This window comes from Pseudoliparis swirei, chromosome 21 (genome assembly GCF_029220125.1).
Source record: "Pseudoliparis swirei isolate HS2019 ecotype Mariana Trench chromosome 21, NWPU_hadal_v1, whole genome shotgun sequence".
Taxonomy (NCBI): Eukaryota; Metazoa; Chordata; class Actinopteri; order Perciformes; family Liparidae; genus Pseudoliparis; species Pseudoliparis swirei.
In genome coordinates, this window is record NC_079408.1 from 15,728,232 (window position 1) to 15,746,566 (window position 18,335).

General features: G+C 41.9%; 2 protein-coding genes and 1 long non-coding RNA gene across 3 annotated transcripts; 2 read left to right on the top strand and 1 right to left on the bottom strand.

Moving 5' to 3' along the window:
• Positions 1–391: 391 nt before the first annotated feature.
• On the top strand, positions 392–4,770 carry LOC130212023 (uncharacterized). The gene is made up of 3 exons (XR_008835221.1): positions 392–481; positions 3,857–3,957; positions 4,169–4,770. It is a non-coding gene; the product is annotated as an uncharacterized LOC130212023 (long non-coding RNA).
• A 2,772-nt stretch (positions 4,771–7,542) lies between these two features.
• Positions 7,543–14,073, bottom strand: zgc:92664 (uncharacterized protein LOC436695 homolog). The gene is made up of 5 exons (XM_056443012.1): positions 13,653–14,073; positions 12,276–12,370; positions 11,948–12,180; positions 11,401–11,508; positions 7,543–10,579 (listed from the first exon to the last, which is right to left on the bottom strand). Exons 1-5 carry the CDS (start codon positions 13,671–13,673, stop codon positions 10,515–10,517), a joined length of 522 nt encoding a protein of 173 aa, XP_056298987.1. The 5' UTR covers positions 13,674–14,073; the 3' UTR covers positions 7,543–10,514.
• Positions 14,074–15,375: 1,302 nt separating this feature from the next.
• On the top strand, positions 15,376–18,298 carry rnaseka (ribonuclease, RNase K a). The gene is made up of 4 exons (XM_056443189.1): positions 15,376–15,716; positions 16,340–16,419; positions 16,913–17,036; positions 17,886–18,298. The coding sequence occupies exons 1-4, from the start codon at positions 15,591–15,593 to the stop codon at positions 17,901–17,903; spliced, it is 348 nt and encodes a 115-aa protein (XP_056299164.1). The 5' UTR covers positions 15,376–15,590; the 3' UTR covers positions 17,904–18,298.
• Positions 18,299–18,335: the final 37 nt, after the last annotated feature.

The window sequence follows — 18,335 nt, forward strand, 5'->3', positions numbered from 1 at the left end:
ACACAAACACAACCACGCGCACGGTCCCTGCAGGGGGAGACACTGCCCTCCTCTTCTCAGACCGGTTAGATATTCAAAATACAACCGCCTTGCACAATCTCCCGTCCTGCACCGCGGCCGAGAAAAAGCCTGTGACGGTTATTTTTTATTTAACATAAAAAATAAATAAAAATCACAGGAGCAATATTATTCACAACTGACGGCAGGGATAGATTGTGCTGGTCGGTAGGCACATTTTGGTACGGGTGAAATATTGCTGCGCGCCCGTTTGAATTTCTATTTATTTTTTGCGTGTGTGACGGCTGCGTGGGGAGCCGAGGAGCAGAGCCGTTGGCGCCACTTTCAAATCCTCCACTGACAGCGCGAGAGTCCGGCTTCAAATACATTCACACGCCAGCTTATTTCTCTTTTTCATTATTACTGTAAGACCAGGAATATCTTAACACCCTTTTGCTTCGGGACAGTGTTTTATCCTCGTAAGGTAAGTAAATTAGTCATTAAATATTTTTATTTTTTGGGAGGGGTTACAATTTTATATGAGATACTTCTCTTTTTGTGTGTTTGTATGCACATGTATGATTAAGTCAGGTAGTTTGGGTTTTTTTTTTTTAGCTCTAGAGGTCCGTGGTGTTACAGTCGAGCTGGTAACGTGTAACCTGCTGCCTGTCAGGCTGTAATGAACACTGGAGACAAAGGCTGTGTCGCAGCACAAGCGGCTTCACGGGGCTCATTTGTCTCCTGGTTCCACAGTCAGGTCGGTAGCTTTTAAAAATAAAAACAACGACAACAAATAAAAGCTACGCCGTTTCACAAAACGGGCAAAACATTAACACGGGAGGAATTGTTTTATATTTCTGTACAAAGGAGTTTTAGGCGATAAGTGAGTAAAGTTGAGGAAGCGGACACTCCCACAGTCACAGCCCCCTCCTCCCCGAAGACCCCAGCCCACTCCGGTCGGGCAATACGCTTCGAAATTACACCTTTTCTTTTTACCCGGATAAAAAAAAAAATATAATAAAAACGGCTTCAGACGAATTCGTGGTGTCAAACTAGTTTAATCCAGTTTTGAAGGAGAGAGAAAAAAAGAAGAGGAGAAAAAAAGGAGCTCAAACGAACTCGTCGGAAAACTGACTCAGCAGTTTCCTGAGGGCTGTCACGCTGCCATCGCGAGCTCCCCGGCTCGATGCTTATAAGGACTCAAATATACTAGAGTCATACTAACGGCCCAGGCTCTTTATGATATTAATACAACAATTCTAAATATGAAAACAATAACCTATCTGTCGTTTTGGAGGACCCTATAATACAGACACGCTTAGCCATTCACTGTTATGAGAGCAATAAACTCAATATGATTAAAAGGAACAACAGTGTATATTTTTATATAGGGGCTTTGTCTCCATATAAAACTGCACAGCAATCATTTAGTAAAGAAAAGGTTCTGAGCAAAAACTGGACAAATATACATCTGGGCATACACAAGTTGAATAAGGTCTCCAGTCTGTCTTCAGCTCGTTTAAAATAGGACTTTTACATTCTCATGTTGAGCTACTTTATCTCTGAGAAATGTGCACTATTGCTAATAACAGGTGCTCAAGTGGAGTAATTTTTATTATTGGATATTGATTTATTGTCATTTAATAAAATTTAAATCCCCAATTTCCAGTAAAATCAATAACTTTTAAGGCAGAATTTAAGGGACCTTTTCTGGACATTATCAAAATTGCCATCTGACCAACTAATTGTCTATTTGTTTCAGTGCTATATCATATTTAAATAAGTGGCTGTAAAATAATTAAAATAACAAAAGGACCGCCGGAAGGTTCCTCTCAATTATTTTACTTGAGTTCAGAAATGTCTGCTCTAAAATAAATAATTAGTGTTGAGTGAAATGAAGAATCCAAATAGTTATATTACATTTACTATTATTTCTTAAAGGTGCGGTCAGGTTGGTTGACCCATAGGCTGTAACTTTGTTCTTTTTTGTTATTTCAAGGGTGAAATCTACAAAGCATAAATTATCAATTCATTTGTCGACCATTTTTGGATTGATCATGTCCATAATACACCAGACATGATGATATTCAGTTTATAATGATATGAAACTGGGGGAAAGCAGCACCTTTCCAACAGATTGTTGTTGTATTTTTACTTGATAAATAACTAATAACAGAATTTTTAAAAAGGTTAACCTATTCATTTTTTCATCGGACCAGAGCAGTTGAAAGATAAATGCTCTCAAACTCAAGCTGGGTATTAAGATGGAAATTCTTAGTGTCAGAGCCTGATTTTTTAAACAGATATCCTCTTTAAACCTTTAATGACTGTTCAGGAAACACCTGCTTTTCTACCAACACCTCTATTTATTGTTGGACAAGCACAAACTTTACCTCAATAAAACTACACGATGAGTAAACACCATTGTGACTAAAATCAAGACTTATTTGATTTAATAAACATGTATAGTGAGAAGCTGACTGTGGGTATTCAGATCCAGCTTGTGACTGCTGGTGTGTGATTATAACACATTTATAGCTGTTCCTGTAGTGTGGAAGTCCCAACGGACACTTTCTAGAGACCCCGTACAATGCCTTACTTTGTTATCACCCTGCAATGATGGGATGGGGTGAGCCTGGAGCCCTTTGATCTTTATCACACACACACACTCTTTTCTAGTGCACAGCATCTCTCAGGGCTTCTTGGAGGAAAGCTGCACACTTCAGGCCATTTTGAGCAGATGCGTAGTCTTTTATAAAATAGTTGTGTGTGTGTGTGTGTGTGTGTGCGTGTGCAGCAAAGGGGGTGGGCTGGGCTTCGGGTCCTGGTAAAATCGTGTAGTTTGAGAGCAGCACTTTCCCCCGTCTGAGGGCCGGCCTCCTTCCCGCCAACTCCCGTCTCATAACCGAGTGACACGAGGAACTACAGGACGGCCGACGCCGGCCTTCTGTGCAGCTAATAACGCCATGTTTCTGCATTAAAGCGAGTCCACCTGCGCCTCCCCCTCTCCCCCTCTGCTCCTCTCCCTCCGCCTGTTTGTGCCTCCACTGTGGTTTATGCTTTTATAATCTGCAGCTTCACCCACGAGAAAACGGCCTTCTTAAAACCGTGAAAGCACAGAGAGCTTCCTCTCGGAGACACACTTTCTACATTTTATTCCCCTCCCTCCTCCCCCTCTCTCTCCCTCCTTCCCTTCCCCTCTTTCTCTCCCCCTCCCTCCCTCCCTCTCTCTCCCTCTGACAGCAGAGCTGCTTGGCAGGCGTACAGCTCGGCCGCGGCCCCCCTCTCGCCCTCCCAAACAAATTAATTTTTAACTCGCCAACGGTAGCTCCGGCGAACCCCGCCTTTCGCACCTGTCGCCCACACACCCTCGGGGGCTACCCCGTATTTTTTCAGATTTTTAGGCGGCCCCGAAAATGTTGAACGTAGTGTAGAAAGTGATGGCCGGGGAAAAAGGCTGCAGCCCCGTCGGTCTTCATGCCGACCGAGCTCCTCGCTGTCTAAGTGCGTGGAGCGGGGCTCCGGCGAGGCAGCAGGCAGCACTGAGGACGCCCGCGAGAAACACTCACATGTGAAGGGCCAGGAAGGAAGGATGAGGAGGGGAGGACCTCAGTTTTTGTGGGGCCAATTTTTGGCCCCACACCACCACCCTCTTACTAGCAGGAGCAACCAGGAACCCCTTAACAGGCCTTTTTTACTTCAGTAGACTGGATGTCCCATTGATGTGTGTGTGTGTGTGTGTGACGTTTTTTTTACAATTTATTTTTGGCCTGCCGCTTTTTGTTTTGTTTTTTATTTAAATATCTTAGTTGTCTTGTGGCCTCACTGTTTGTGTGTGTGTGTGTTGTTTCCTATTTAGTTTGAATCCTCTCGTGTTATCACTGAGGTGTCTGCTTCGTGTCCCCGGCGTGAGGGCGGCGGCGGGCCTCGTGTCTCCGTCCTCCAGAGGGCCCGACGGCGGTAAGTCAATCTGTTGCCTCTCTTTTCTCTCAAGCATTTAAAATGGCCTCCGTTGCTGTGAACGGAGAGAGGAGCAGGCCACGACCGTTTTAGTTGGCCTCTTCTTTTTTGTTGCCTTCTCCCCCTCTTCCTCACCCCCTCCTTCGTCTCTCTCTCTTTTCTCTCGTGGAGGTTTGGGTCTGTTTCTGCTGACTTGACCTCTTGTTTTCAGATCTTCCATCCGCTCCTTCTGGTGACGGTGGGGCTGCTTTTCCCTCTTCATCACTCTCCTCTTTAGATGTGGACTCCCCCCGTCCCCATTTTAAATTCTTAATCAGATTTTTCTTTTACGTATTTAATGTTAGAATATCTAAATTGTGGCTAATCGTTTCATTTATTTGAGCATATTTACCACTTAAATCCAACTTTTCTATTAAAATAAAGTGACTGGGGTGTGGCGCTCACGAGCCTCGAGTCGGCTTTACAGTCACATTTTATATCTATTGTGTTTTAGTGTGGAAACAATAGTCAATTCATTGATTAGCCAATATTAATTTAAACATTTTTAGGCAAATCAATATTTGGTTCCAGTCTCTTGAACAGTTTTATATCATTATAAAGTGAATATGTTTCACGTTACATGACATTTAAAAACATCACTTTGGACATTCTTCATTATTTAAAACGTTTTAGAGGGCGAACAACTAATTTTAATTTATTAATTGATAATGTTGAAATGTCAAACAATAAAATATATATGATGTCATGTTTCTGTTAAACATGTCAAACATGTTATATTATTATTTATTTGGGTTTGTTGGCCAGAACACACACTCTGACCCCTGATGAGCAGAGTCCACCGATGTGATCTGATCAATAAAATTCATACAAATCAATAAACCAAATTATTGTTTTTCCACTAGGGCGTCTGTCCTTTTAAAATCTGATTCGATGGATGAGTATTATATTATAGTTATATAATATATATATTATAGTTATATATATATATTTTATATAAATATTATATATTAATATTAAATATTATATATATATATATTATATATATATATATTGTGTTCCACTCCACAATGTTCTAGTGTGAACGTGGTTCTTGGTAATGTTCTAGTGTGAACGTGGTTCCTATTAGAACCTCTTCATGTTCTCTAGTGGAACCGCCGGTTCTCCTCTGGTGGCTCTGGCTGCTGTTCCCTCGGTTCTGTGTCTTTCATCCAGCGGCTCATGGAAATTCATTTTGAGGCTTTTCCTGAATTAAGTTTATTCTGATGTGATTTTAATCTATTTAATGTTATTTAAATATCTATTTTAAAGCAGTTTAAAGACCCCCCATCCCCACCCTCAGCAGGGGGGTCGCTGCACGTCTTTTCCCCCATAAAGTCTTTTTATTTTCTTGATTTTGGGTTATTTAAATCTGACTGTTTGACATCTGATCTCTTCTTGTGGACAGTAGCTAGAAAATTAACTGGAAATTAGGAGTCCTTGTAGCCCCGCCCACACGTGTCCAGTCATTAGACATGAGGGTCAGTCCCTGGAGCTCATGACACGTTCACACTTCATCAAATAATTTGGTCAATAAAAAGATTTAGATGAGATGTATTAATATGTGAAATGGCCATAAACAAAGAGCAGAGGTGTTTATGTGCTCATTAAATCCACGGTGTGTCTTCACATCCACTCCTTCCTCTTTTTATTCTTCCTCCATTTTGTCCTCTTCACCCATTTTGTGTTCTTCCCTTTACAAATTATGCAGAATATTACAAACCGACCGTGTTGATTCTCACAATAATTAGATTAATACTGTCTGTTCCTCCTGAAGCTGCCAATAGAAGCTCTTTCTGAAGGAACGCTGACACAGCGTATATATTTAAATTTAGATATGTCGGCGGTGTTATGACATGTGATGAACACAGACCTAAACTAACATGAGGAACCGGTGAGAAAGAAAAGGCATTACAGGTGTGTCCCGTCTCATGTTAAACTGACGGGTTTCAGCTGGACCAGGATCCCCCTGGACCCCTCAGGGTCCCCCGTGGGTCCCCCTGGACCCTCATGGTCCCCCGTGGGTCCCCGTGGACCCCCCTGGTCTCGTGTCCAGAGTCTCGCTGTAGCAGCACATCATGTTTTGCAGATCTTGTGACTCCAACTCATCCTGTGCTGCCCCCGTGAGCTCTGGGAGCCGCTCCATGCTGCCGCCTCCATCACGGCTCCTGGACTTCTCTCCTTGATTATTTTGTGACGTGTTTGTAGGAAAGTATATTTTTTAGGGCTGTCAATCGATTTAAAAAAATTAACTAATTAATCGCACATTTTGAAATTCATTAATCACGATTAATCGCAATTAAAAGTTAAAAGTTAAAAGTTCATTCTTTTTAAAGACCAAACTTCACACAGAGCTGTGTTTTCAAAGAGGCTCCTACCTATAAAGTGCCAGCGAGGTATTTAATATTGTGGATGATAAATTGTTTCTTCAGAAACATCAGATTAGTAAGAAAAGAAGTATATTGAGACCCCATTGGTTCTGTCATCTTTAACATTGAACAGCAGAACCAGTGGCCTTGGTAACTGACTGACATTCAAATATGTCACGTTAACCCTCTGGAGGCTGGGCTCATGTTATACATTTTACAACAACAACAAAAATTCACCTTTTAAAGGCGTTTTCATATGACACATACCCCCGTGTTCTACATCAAACATTCCAGAACAATCTCAGCTCTATTCAATGAGGCTCATTATCCTCGCTTCGTGTTCTCTGCTCTCTGACTGACAGGCTGCTATAGAGCCTTACCTGTGAGGTGGGAGGTCCTTTGTGATTTACTGAGTGTTCATTGGTTGTTTTATCCCCAAAATGTTGACAGACAAACGGATTGACCAATCACGGTGAAGGTTTCGTGTGACGAGTTCTTTCCTCGCGTCCCCCGACACGTCGCCCCTCAGTTCCTCTGTGGATCAGAGGGGGAGACGGGAGGAAGGAGGAGCAGGAGGAAACCCGACTGATTCATCCACGAGTTAAACTGATTTCTGCTCCTTATTTTCGCGGAGAAATAATTGTTTTAAAAACGGAAACAGTGTTAAGCCGTACTGCCGCGGCTTGACACTCGGTTTGAGTGTAAAAACTTCAACGAACACCGGAAGTAAACAAAGTTGCGTTAAAATATTTTAGTGCGTTAACGCCAAATTAATCTCATAGATTAACGCGTTAACGCTGACAGCCCTAATATTTTTTTAAAGGTATTTCCTCTGGTATTGTATTGGCAGCACTGACATGTTATTTTTATTTTTTACCAGAAACAATGAGAAGTTCAGAGTGTGTCATCAGCGCAGATAGTCTGCACGGCAACAGGTGATGAAGGTTGTTTGGTCCTGATCTAATAAACTTCTATGAGAAACCAAACAGAGAATTAACTTGCACGTGATTGGCTGATGTCGCTCCTGGTTTTATGGGAATGATGAAGATTAAATGAGATAATGAATGTGGACATTTTTGTATTATAGTGACAAAGTAACATTGTACAGATGTGTTATTAATAAACAGTTTACCTGGACTAGTAAACAATTATGGGGACATTTCAATGAAATCGTCTGGAATAAAAATGGAGAATTGTATTCTTTAATAAAATTTAAAAATACATATAATATATCCATGAGAAGGCAGGTTTTGTAGATTTTAATTTTCCCATTAATTTTCCCCTGCTTGTCATCGGTGGAGTTTTTTCTGTTCCACTGTGGTTAAAATATATATTTCATATTCCGTTAACTACTTTAATTTGTGTGCAGAAGTAACAAAGCTTTATAGGATGTCACATGTCCTAACCTGTAGAAAATAGTTTGATTTGTGGTGTGTGTTTTTTCAGCAGGTCAACATGTCAACGTCTAAATGTTTACTTCAGTTAGTTCAAATAGATGATGATGATGATGAATTATCCAGAATAAATACTGGCAATAAAAGTGAAATGTTCTTTGTGTGTATACTATCTGGGTTTGTTGTTTATCTGATCATGTGACTTTAGACGAAGCAGTTTGTGGGAATAGATCAACCTGGACGTGTTATGAATCATAAAACTACACGATGATCTTAAAGTTATTAATCCGACATGAATATTTGGGCGTCGGGCTGTAGCAGCACATCATTACTGGTATCAATGTGCATTACCAGTATGATATGTGCTGCTCCCCTCAGACGCTCCTCTTCATCACAAGATACTCTCATGGATTTGAGCCTCGACTGTACCGACATTTATTAATTATCGTTCTTCAGATGCTGACTGTATAGAGATCGTGACACTGACTATTAATAAAGGGTTCAAATCTAATTGTTTGAGACTTCTTGTGCATCACAGCCAGACGATCAACCTCTAGACACAATGTGAACATTGTATATTTTCATTTAAACACATTGAACTATCTACATGATGTATTAGAATGACATCAGAGCCACGCGAGGCTTTAAACATGTTGCTGCAGCGCAGACACGACGAGAACCTTCAGCTGAATATGGAAATGAATCCACAAACCGCCTCCTCACATTAAAACTAGCTTTAACATGTCATCACTTTTTATGACAGTTTAACAATAGTTAGACATGTGACCAGAAGTTTATGCATCTGCTCTTAATTTAAATTATTTAAAAATAATACTGTTCATGGCCGACATGCTCACTGAATACATCATGTGTGTAAATCTGTAAAGTAACAAAATACAGAAGTCGGATATTACAAAGTCAAACTCAGCGCATCACCAGCTGTTGGTTTGAGGACTGTTTTTATTTTACGTGTCGTTGGACCTCAAGAGCAACGGATTGGAACGAACCTCAAAACCATATTATAGTTAATTTTTATAAATTCACCCGCGCGATACTTTAGACAAATAAATCACTTATTGCATTTATACTTTAATATTTAGGATTGATATATTATATTTCTAAAATGTATTAAACGTTAGAGCGGGTGGGCGTTACACGTTTATTCCTTAAGTTATGAACCCGTAATGTTGGGCGTGTTTTTAGGAGCTTTGTCACGCTGCCCAGAGGCTTCCTCCCTGCTCCGCCTTTCACTTAAAGGGGCCACATGTTTACTCACCTTAAATGACTTAACTCAAAAGAGAAATGTTACTGGTTATGATAACGTTTCACATTTTACTCCCAAAATGTGATGAATTATTATCCAGCTTCATATTATAATTAAAAGTAAATCTAGAGAACATTGTGCCGACAACGTCCCTCTTTCACTTGAAATAATAAATGCTCATTGAAATCAATTTGAATGCAGGACTTTTACTGTATTAATAATTGGACTATTAATGGTGTCACTTCAGCTAGAAACCAACCAGTGAGTCAGAAACATTGAAATACACTGTGGTTCATGGGGGGGGGGGGGGGGGGGGGGGAGAGCTGCCTGTGTCCCCCAACTCAATGGGCCCCAAACAGATGTTTAGATAAGTCATTTTTAAAATGATGCAACTACTGATAAGCATTTTGAAAAGAGACTTTTACTTCATCTTCTTAACAGTTTCACTAAACTCAGTATATGATGACTCAGCCCCTACGATACGTTTGCTCTTCCTAAAGCTGACCCAACACTTATTCTGAGCCACTGAGGGGCGCTATCATTTTACTAGCTGGGGAACACTACTTGACAAGGGGGAGACGACTTCAACACAACATGAACAATGCAGTGTAAATAACATTTACACTGGGGGGGGGGGGGGGGGGTCTGTCTTGTCAGTTAGCGTTGCCATGATAGACAGGTTCCCGTTGGCTATCGGCTCGTCTGGTTGTAGTGTCCATGTGGCGTTAGCGGGCTACAGGATACAGGATACAGCCAATGAGCCACTGCCGGCGACGCCCCCGAGCCCCGCCTCCTGCAATGTGCTATTATTTGAAGTGCATTCACTCTTCTTCTCAACACAAGGAGATATGTTGTTGATACCAGCTCTTAATTAAAAATGACTTGCAACTACTTATTATTAATGTAGTTTTAATTGTTGTGGGTTCTTTTTTATGGTCGACTTTAGATGTTTAGAGAAACAGGAGCAAGTCCTGTACATTTAAAATATACCAGCAGCAACCACTCTTTGTTATTCTAAATACTCTAATAACTCCTGCAGTATGTTTGAAGGGTGTTAACACCTGCCGACACAAACATGAGCAGAATGCTGCACGGCTGAATTAAACATGAAATATAATTTAAGAAAGACAAACATCTGGTCGATGCTGCGCTGTTTGTTTTCCTGGTTTCTCTTTGAAGAAACACAGGAAGTTCGCACGTTAGAACAACTTCCTCCCCGGAGCAAAAGTCAATGAAGGAGAGAGAGAGAGAGAGAGAGAGAGACTGGTCTCAATTCAAAATGAAAAAGATGTTTACATAATCCAAACATGATTCTGATGCCGACAACTCCCTCAGTGCTGGATTGGATACGAGTCATGACACAACACAATATTCAATACTGCTGTATGTACTCTGATGCTGGTGGTCAGCAGCTTCTGGCTCAAAGAGTCCACTTCATCACAACTATTGCCCCTATTGTCATAGTTTTGTCTGGCATTTTAAGTCCACGGGAGGTCAACGGGAGAGCAGAGGCAGGTCACCGGGGTTCATGATGAGGCTCGAGTCCAGGTTCAAGTTATCTGTGGGGACACAGAACAACACATGTGTGAAGTTACTCACGGTCTGAGGCGCACACATAAATGGTCACTATAGTGTTAAACACGGAGGATGTTACAGGAGGATGTCGTGCATGTGGGGCACTATGTTCTGCAGCAGATTAATCCACTTTCAGTGCTTTTATTAGTATTTTGACAAGGGATGGACCAGTTGATCCAGAATGCTGCAGCTTGGGTTCTCACTAAAACTAAGAAAAGAGATCACATCACTCCTGCACTGGCTGCTCTGCACTGGTTCCCAGTAACATCAAGAATCACTTTTAAAATTCTAATCTTAACCTACAAAGCCTTGATTGGTGACGCACCATCATATCTTAAGGAGCTTGTAGTACCATATTGCCCCACTAGAGAGCTGCGCTCACTAAATGCGGGACTACTTGTAGTTCCTAGAGTCTTAAAAAGTAGGATGGGAGCCAGAGCCTTCAGTTATCAAGCTCCTCCTCTTTTATGGAACCAGCTTCACCTTCAGACTCAGACACAGTCACCTCATGTAGACTGAAGACTTTCCTCTTGATGGTCTTATAGATAGAGCTGAATCAGGTTCACCTGGTCCAGACCTAGAGATGCTGCTATAGGCTTAGAGGCTGCTGGGGGACGTTTAGGATACACTGAGCACCTCTCTCCTCTTCTCTCTCTCTCTCTCTCTCTCTTTATGGATGAATTTACATCTCTCCATTGCACGTTATTAACTCTTAAACTTCACGCCTCACAGGGTCCATTGGACCGGAATAAAAAGGCCTCCTCCCACATCAACATCATCCGTGTGATGCGTTCATGAACCTCACCTTGATCAAAGTTGTTGAGTTTTTTGGAGTTGGATCCTTGACCCAGTCCCTCAATGTCCACAAGATCACTATTGACATCGGAGTCATTCAGAGCACTGAGGGTCACATCTACACACACACACACACACACACAAAAGATGAACATGTGTGTTTGTAGACATTGTAAAACATTAACAATTTTAAAAAACTGTTGCACTAACATCATTACATACATTACATAAAAGGGGAAGACAGAAACTAGTCCGACATAAAATGCTTAAATAAAAGTGTGTGGGTTATTTTGAGTAAACGAGTCATTTCTGAACCATCTTCTTATATTAGAGACAATCCCTCAAATCACAGATTCGCTCTACATTTGCAACTTGTTGTCATCATGGTAATTTTTTTAATAATATGACGCTTGTGGAACGATGTCGTGCCAGATGGAGATCGATTACTGGATCAAAAATGTGTGTATTCTACGTTTTGGTTTAATCGTCAGGTTCGATGAAGAACACGTTCTACGTTGCAGTGATGACATAGTAAACGTGTAGCTTTCCCATCTCACCGGCTGTCTTCTGCTTCTTCAGCGCTGGCAGCCTGGAGGGGGAACCCTGGAGTCCTGACGCCATGACAGCCTGAGCTTTGTGCACAGAGATGGCGGTTGGAGGACTTTTAACGGTTACGAGGGTTTTCTTGACGACCTTTTTGGGTCCGTCCGAGGCGGCGGTCAGAGCTCCATCTTCATACAGCTTCCTCTTCACGGTGCCCTTCGTCTGACCGCTGGAGGGAGGATGGGCACTAAGAGGAGCATCCACATGGGTTAGACGCCTCAACACACCGACAGACCCTTCATTCATCGTTGATATGCATGAGTATTTTGGGGGGTGCGTTACCCTGCGGGGCTGGAGTCCGCCACCGGGTGGAGCTGCATGGTGAGCTCTCCTAGTTTGGTGAAGGCAGCGCCAGCTGCAGAGAAGATCTCACCAACCTGTGGAACACACACTTTAGCGTTACAACCGGACACAGGGTCTGGTAAGGATACATTGTAGTTGCATTGAGCATGCATAGACTGGCTATAATCTATATATCTCACCCATTAGTTTGTGGACTGTCATGAAATTTGAGTTTGGCAATTTTGCCATCTTGGAATACAGCGGTCGCGATAGATAAAACAGAGTTACCATATTAGGAATCCGAAAAGGGAGTGGCGTAGAGACGCTATATACAGCTCTGATCATGGCCTGTCAATCACAGTAAGCCTGCCCTCCAGCATCCCCGGCTTTATGGTCTGTTTGACTCTCAATGCACCATCATTTACTAAATGAACATCATGCTATATTATTATATTGAAGACTTGAAACTAGAGATTGAGACCATATACTCATATTTACAGTGTGAGGGAGTATTTACTGAGGGAGTATCTCAAGTGAAAAGTAGTTATTTTTCTCATAGAGTTCGATACAATTTGACTAATTTTTGCAACTGGAGGAGACGCCCCCTGCTGGAAGCATGAGAGAACGCAGGTTTCAAGTCCGTTTTTGTCGTAGTTAGAAAAATAGGATAGAGAACACGTAGCTATAGCTGTCCTAGTGAATGCCGCTTGGTTTAATTTTGTAACAGTGTTAAACCATATACATAATAATATATACTATGCTAATTAAGCAATGCGGCATTCCCGATGGTTTAGCTACGTGTTCTCTTCTTATGTTCAACAACTGTCTAACTACTGCAACGAAAGGACGGGTTCGGTTCAAAGTCGCCGGTGTTGCGGTTTAACAGGCGACCCTGTTAACTGGCGACTTTTCAGCCCAACGTGTCCGTTGTTGTCGTGGTTACGACGGCCGTTTGAATATAGGATAGAGAATATAGCTGTCCTCGTGAATGCCGCTTGGTTTAATTTAGTAACAGTGTCAAACCTTCCCACATACAAACAGTGCGGCATTCACGAGGAAAGGTATCGCTTCCTATTTTCAACGGCTTTCTGTAACTACAACGACGAACACGGTTGGTTCAAAGTCGCCAGTTAACACGGTCGCTTCTTAACCCGTAACACCGGGACCCGCACACACTTTAAAACAGGCGTTTCCCAAAGAACAGCTCAAAGTAGCCTACTTTCCTGCGATGACGTTTCATTCGCTGATTATGCGCCCGCGAGCAGCGGCGGGAAACCACGGGGCGCGAGCGTTTGTGTACATTACGAGTAATACAACCAATACACTAACTGCAGCGTTAAACTACCTCTCAGTAGCTCGCGAGTAAAGGGGACTCACTTTGGTGGAAGCGGAGGTCATTGTGCGGGTCTCCGTGGTACCATGGACCGTGTGATGTCTTCAAGTGGACGGAACCGCTGCTCCGACGCTACCAGTGTATGCTACCTAGTTAGCACAGTTAGCATGTGGTGCTCCTCCCAGTGGAGCAGGGGTAGATCGAGAGCTGCTCTCCCGCCACGTTTAGTGCGTCAGAGCCCGGAGGAGGAGAAGAAGTCCCGCATGTGAACCAAACGCTGCATTGTGCTATGGGCGCTTATTTGTATCCGCTGTGAAAACGTGACGACCGGAGACAAACAGCGCGGAATACAACGACTAGGATAGTGCCGCATTCACGGTCTCCTCGTAATCTCCATACTCAGAAGTGCGCTTCATTGACAGTAGAACGCAACAGTGGGGTTTCTTGCATTAAATACAGTGGTACACAACATTTAGAAAAGTACACAACGTATACGTTGATATTTAGATGTTCATTCAAGTGGTTTTAATTAGTCGCGTACTTTGGAAAGCCTTTGGGACTTTTTTAATCTCGAGGCTTTGAACGCAGCACAGTGACATCTGGCAGAATTGACTCAAGCCATTTAAATTTCAATCCAAACATGAGTGAGGATGTGTGTTTTCATGTTATTCTGTTATATTACACTAGAATACAATATGATCAGAACCTTGGATTTGTTTGTTGGAACCAGTTCTACAGAATCAGACTCTGACATATGGAACAGGAGAAAGTATAACATCCACCTTCTTGATTCTTGTTCTGAGTTGGTTGAAAGCACTTATTGTAAGTCGCTTTGGATACAAGTTTTAGCTAAATGAAATGTAATGTAATGTACAAGCACCGGTATACAAACCACCAATAGCATCAGATGATGAGTGGCTGCAACACCCCCCTAAAAAGGCACTACAGTCTATGTTTTATCAAATAAATAAATCAGTCTATTAAAGTCTTCCATTCTTTCCCCATTTCAACACCAAAGACAACCATTACGTCTTGTGTAGACTACATTAAGGTGGACCTGGTATTTACTACTTTCACAGCTGTTCAAGGCAACATCCTGGTAGTAAACTGGGAAATATACGTGTTTACAACATAAGGAGAAGGCACCATTTTGAGGGCCCTAGTTGTTTTACTTTACTTTACTTACAACGTAAACACATGCCAGTAAATAAACATTAATTTAAAAAAAATTGTGCACAGAGCTACAACGGAAAGAAGGATACATATAAACAAATAATTAAATTGGTCTGCTTGGACTGACTATCTATCTATATATATATCTCTCTCTCTCTCTATATATATATATATATATATATATATATATATATTGTATATTGATGGATATATAGATTTGTTTGAAACAGCATCAAGCATGTTTACAATATATACAATAAAATAGCAGGGCAGGACAAATTACATTTAAGAATGTAAATAATAAAAGAAATGAAAACATATAAATAGATGAAAGTGTGTAAAGTTTGTATCTGCGTTCACTTGGAAACTATTCGCAAACAAGTGTATATGTTTAGCTATTAACAAGGCAGGGCCGGACCCCCTAATGCGTCGTTAAACAGGGATGTTTTATTCTCCCATTCTACAGATATTGCGTGAATGCAGCATCAGCTATGGGAAAGTCACGTGACTTAGTATCGCGAGGTCACGTGGTGCATACGTTTACATCCGGACAGTTCAGGTGAAAAGCTTCACTTAAACTTCTCAAAGAGTTCACGCGCTGACATTCTTACACCAATACAGTCAAATGTGAGCCTCTCTTTCTTTATGTGATCAAACCATCATATATAAACATATAAATCAGCATATGTACATTAACATTCAGGCCAGTAATTCAGTTACACAAGTAAAGAAACTTTTAGATGAACGGGCTCAACTTCGCGGACACTTCCGGGTGTTCAGTCCCAGTCATCTGACCGAGCGGGTGACCGATGTGGTGCCGGCTAGTCCACTTTCCCGAGTCGCGGACCGGAGTTTACATCATGCGTGGCTTGATCTGCGGACCCAAACTCGCCGCGTGCGGGGTCGTGTTGAGCACGTGGGGGGTGATAATGATGGTGAGTGGGTTCTGTTGTACTTAGAGTTAGTTTGCATCGGTGTCTTGGTTTTCTCCTTCCCACTAGAGCCGTGTGCAAAGGAGACGACGCGCTCCAGTGTTACTGAGTTTCAGGGTTTTATTTTGTTCTCGCGTTTAATTAAATTAAATATACACAAATTAAAACTTCCAACTCGATCATAACCTGAACCAGCACCTGTAAATCAGCGGGGCTCAAACGGAGTAACCGCAGGGAACCAGTCACGTGGTTTTTCTTTTTTGTCTTCATTAATTTAAAGTGTACTTAAAGTGGATTTCCTGTGTACTGTTTAGACAATGCTTGTATGTTGTCCATGAATGAAGTTGGTTTAAAATATTGACATTGTACATAATCTTACTTTGGACGATTATTTGGGTATTGTTTATTTAAACTTTTTATTTAACCAGGTGAGTCCATTGAGAGAGAACATCTATTTTTCGACGGTGTCACCCATATATATATATATATATATATATATTACGGAATTTCAAATTAGGTTTCTCTCCCCAATTAAACCAGACATTAATTGACTGTTCGTTCAGTATCTCCAGGTGTCCTGGTCCTCTGACTGCCCTTCAGTAACGAGTCTCCCTCCTCTTCCTCAGGCCGTGCTGGGGATTTTCTTCACCAGCCATTCAGCGGTGCTGATTGAGGACGTGCCGATGACGGAGGACATCTTCCACGAGTGAGGCTTTCATCTACGAGTCCACCGCTCTGCTTAAAGGGGCGGCGTGTCGAATCTGGACGGGGGGGGGGGGACCGGGACGACCGGGTTCCGTGTGATCCCAAGTTCCTTTCGAAAGACAAACCCAAACTTCTTCTTTTTCTTCTCCATGGGTTTCTTTTACTTCTTCATGGGTTTCTTCTTCTTCTTGGTTTTCTTCTTCATGGTTTGTCCTCTGCCGTTGGACCGAGGACAGACTCGGGGTACACGTGGTGTTAGGAGACAGGCCGTGGCTCGCTGGTTAGCCCCCCCCCCTGCAGCCGCTTCACACTCTGCTGAGGATGATGCTGATGTCACTCGTTGCCTGAAGGAACTCAAACTGAAATTCCATCCAGATGTGCACGCGCTGCACCTTTAACCCAGTGACCCGTTTCTCCTTCAGTACCGTTCATATAACGACCCGGTTCCCTTTAAGTGTGTACTTATTGGTACTTATTGTGTCGCCCTTCCTCAGTGACAACCCCGAGAGGATCTACGGCCTGTACGACAGCGTGGGCTACAACTGCTTCATCGCCGCCGCCATCTACGTCGTGTTGGGAGCCTTGTCCTGCTGCCAGACGAAGCTCAACAAGCGGAAGGCCAGTTCATCCATTTGGCTTTTTGTTTCTGTAACCCCCCCGTTGACCAAGTCTGGGTTTTCGGGAGCGTCGAGACCTCAAAGGGGGTCTCGTGAGTCGAGATCAGGAAGCCGACGACTCGACGAGCATTTCGGGTTCGGCTTCCGCCATTTAGAAAGTACCGCTCACGGCTTGAGAACTACACCTTCGCCAAATGAAACCAACTAGTCTTAAAGAGACAGGCATGAGGAAGAACATGTGTTTTTGGAACGTCAAAGCGTGTTTACAAGTGGGTTTTTTAACCTGGCGCTCAGGTTTTTCCCACAAAAATTCTAAATTGATTAAATATATTTAGTATTACATTTTTTTTTTTACCTGGTGTTCAGGTTTCTCCCACAAAAAATTAAAATTAAAATCAATTAAAAATTAGTTAAATATAGTTGACATTTAAAAAATTATTCATCCAAGTGTTTTTTTAACCTGGTGCCCACAAAAAAAGATATAAATATTACATTTCTTAAATATCTCCTCCGCGAAATCATTTTCGAGTAGAAACGCCAAAACACAAGCATGAACCTAAATATGAGCGTGATGTTCCCTTTAAACAGAACAAACTAGATGGAAATCAGGTTTTTCATATAGAATCACCAAAAAGGAGTAATGAAAACAATTTAAATCCCCAAATAAAATGTTAAATTGAACATACACTCACACACATTGTCGGCGAATAGGAACGCAGCATGTGTGTAAGTAGTAATATCGTGAACCACCCATCAGTATAATATACCATGGTTAAATAAATTCATGATGTATTAAATATAATTGTTGCTGCTGTTTAATGATACATTTTGTTTGTCTGTTGTTCTACAGGAGTACCTGGTGCACTAGCGCCACCTGCTGGACGGAGGAGCGCCAAGCGGCAGATGTGTTCATTTAAAATGAGATTCCTTCTACCTCTGGTCACCTGGAGGCTGAAATGATTTGACTAAATTCGTTAATATGTTTTTTTCAGTGATTTTTCTTGTAAATGTAAATTATTGTGCCCCGACTTCTGTACACGCGTGTCTGTGTGTGGAATGTGAGTCAAATCACGTTGTTGATTTTCTTTCAGCTTGAAATCATATTGTGAGGCTTGCAATGTCAAACATTAAAGGTATGTTAATAAATGAGTGAAGCCCGGATGTTTCACTTTCCAGCTCCACCAGAATACGGTGCTAATAATAATGTGGTAAACGCCTATAGATGAAAATATTGTCTAATATAATAAAATGAAAAGAGCTTAAGACACGTGTACGAGCTTTCAGCTGCTGCTGCTGCCAA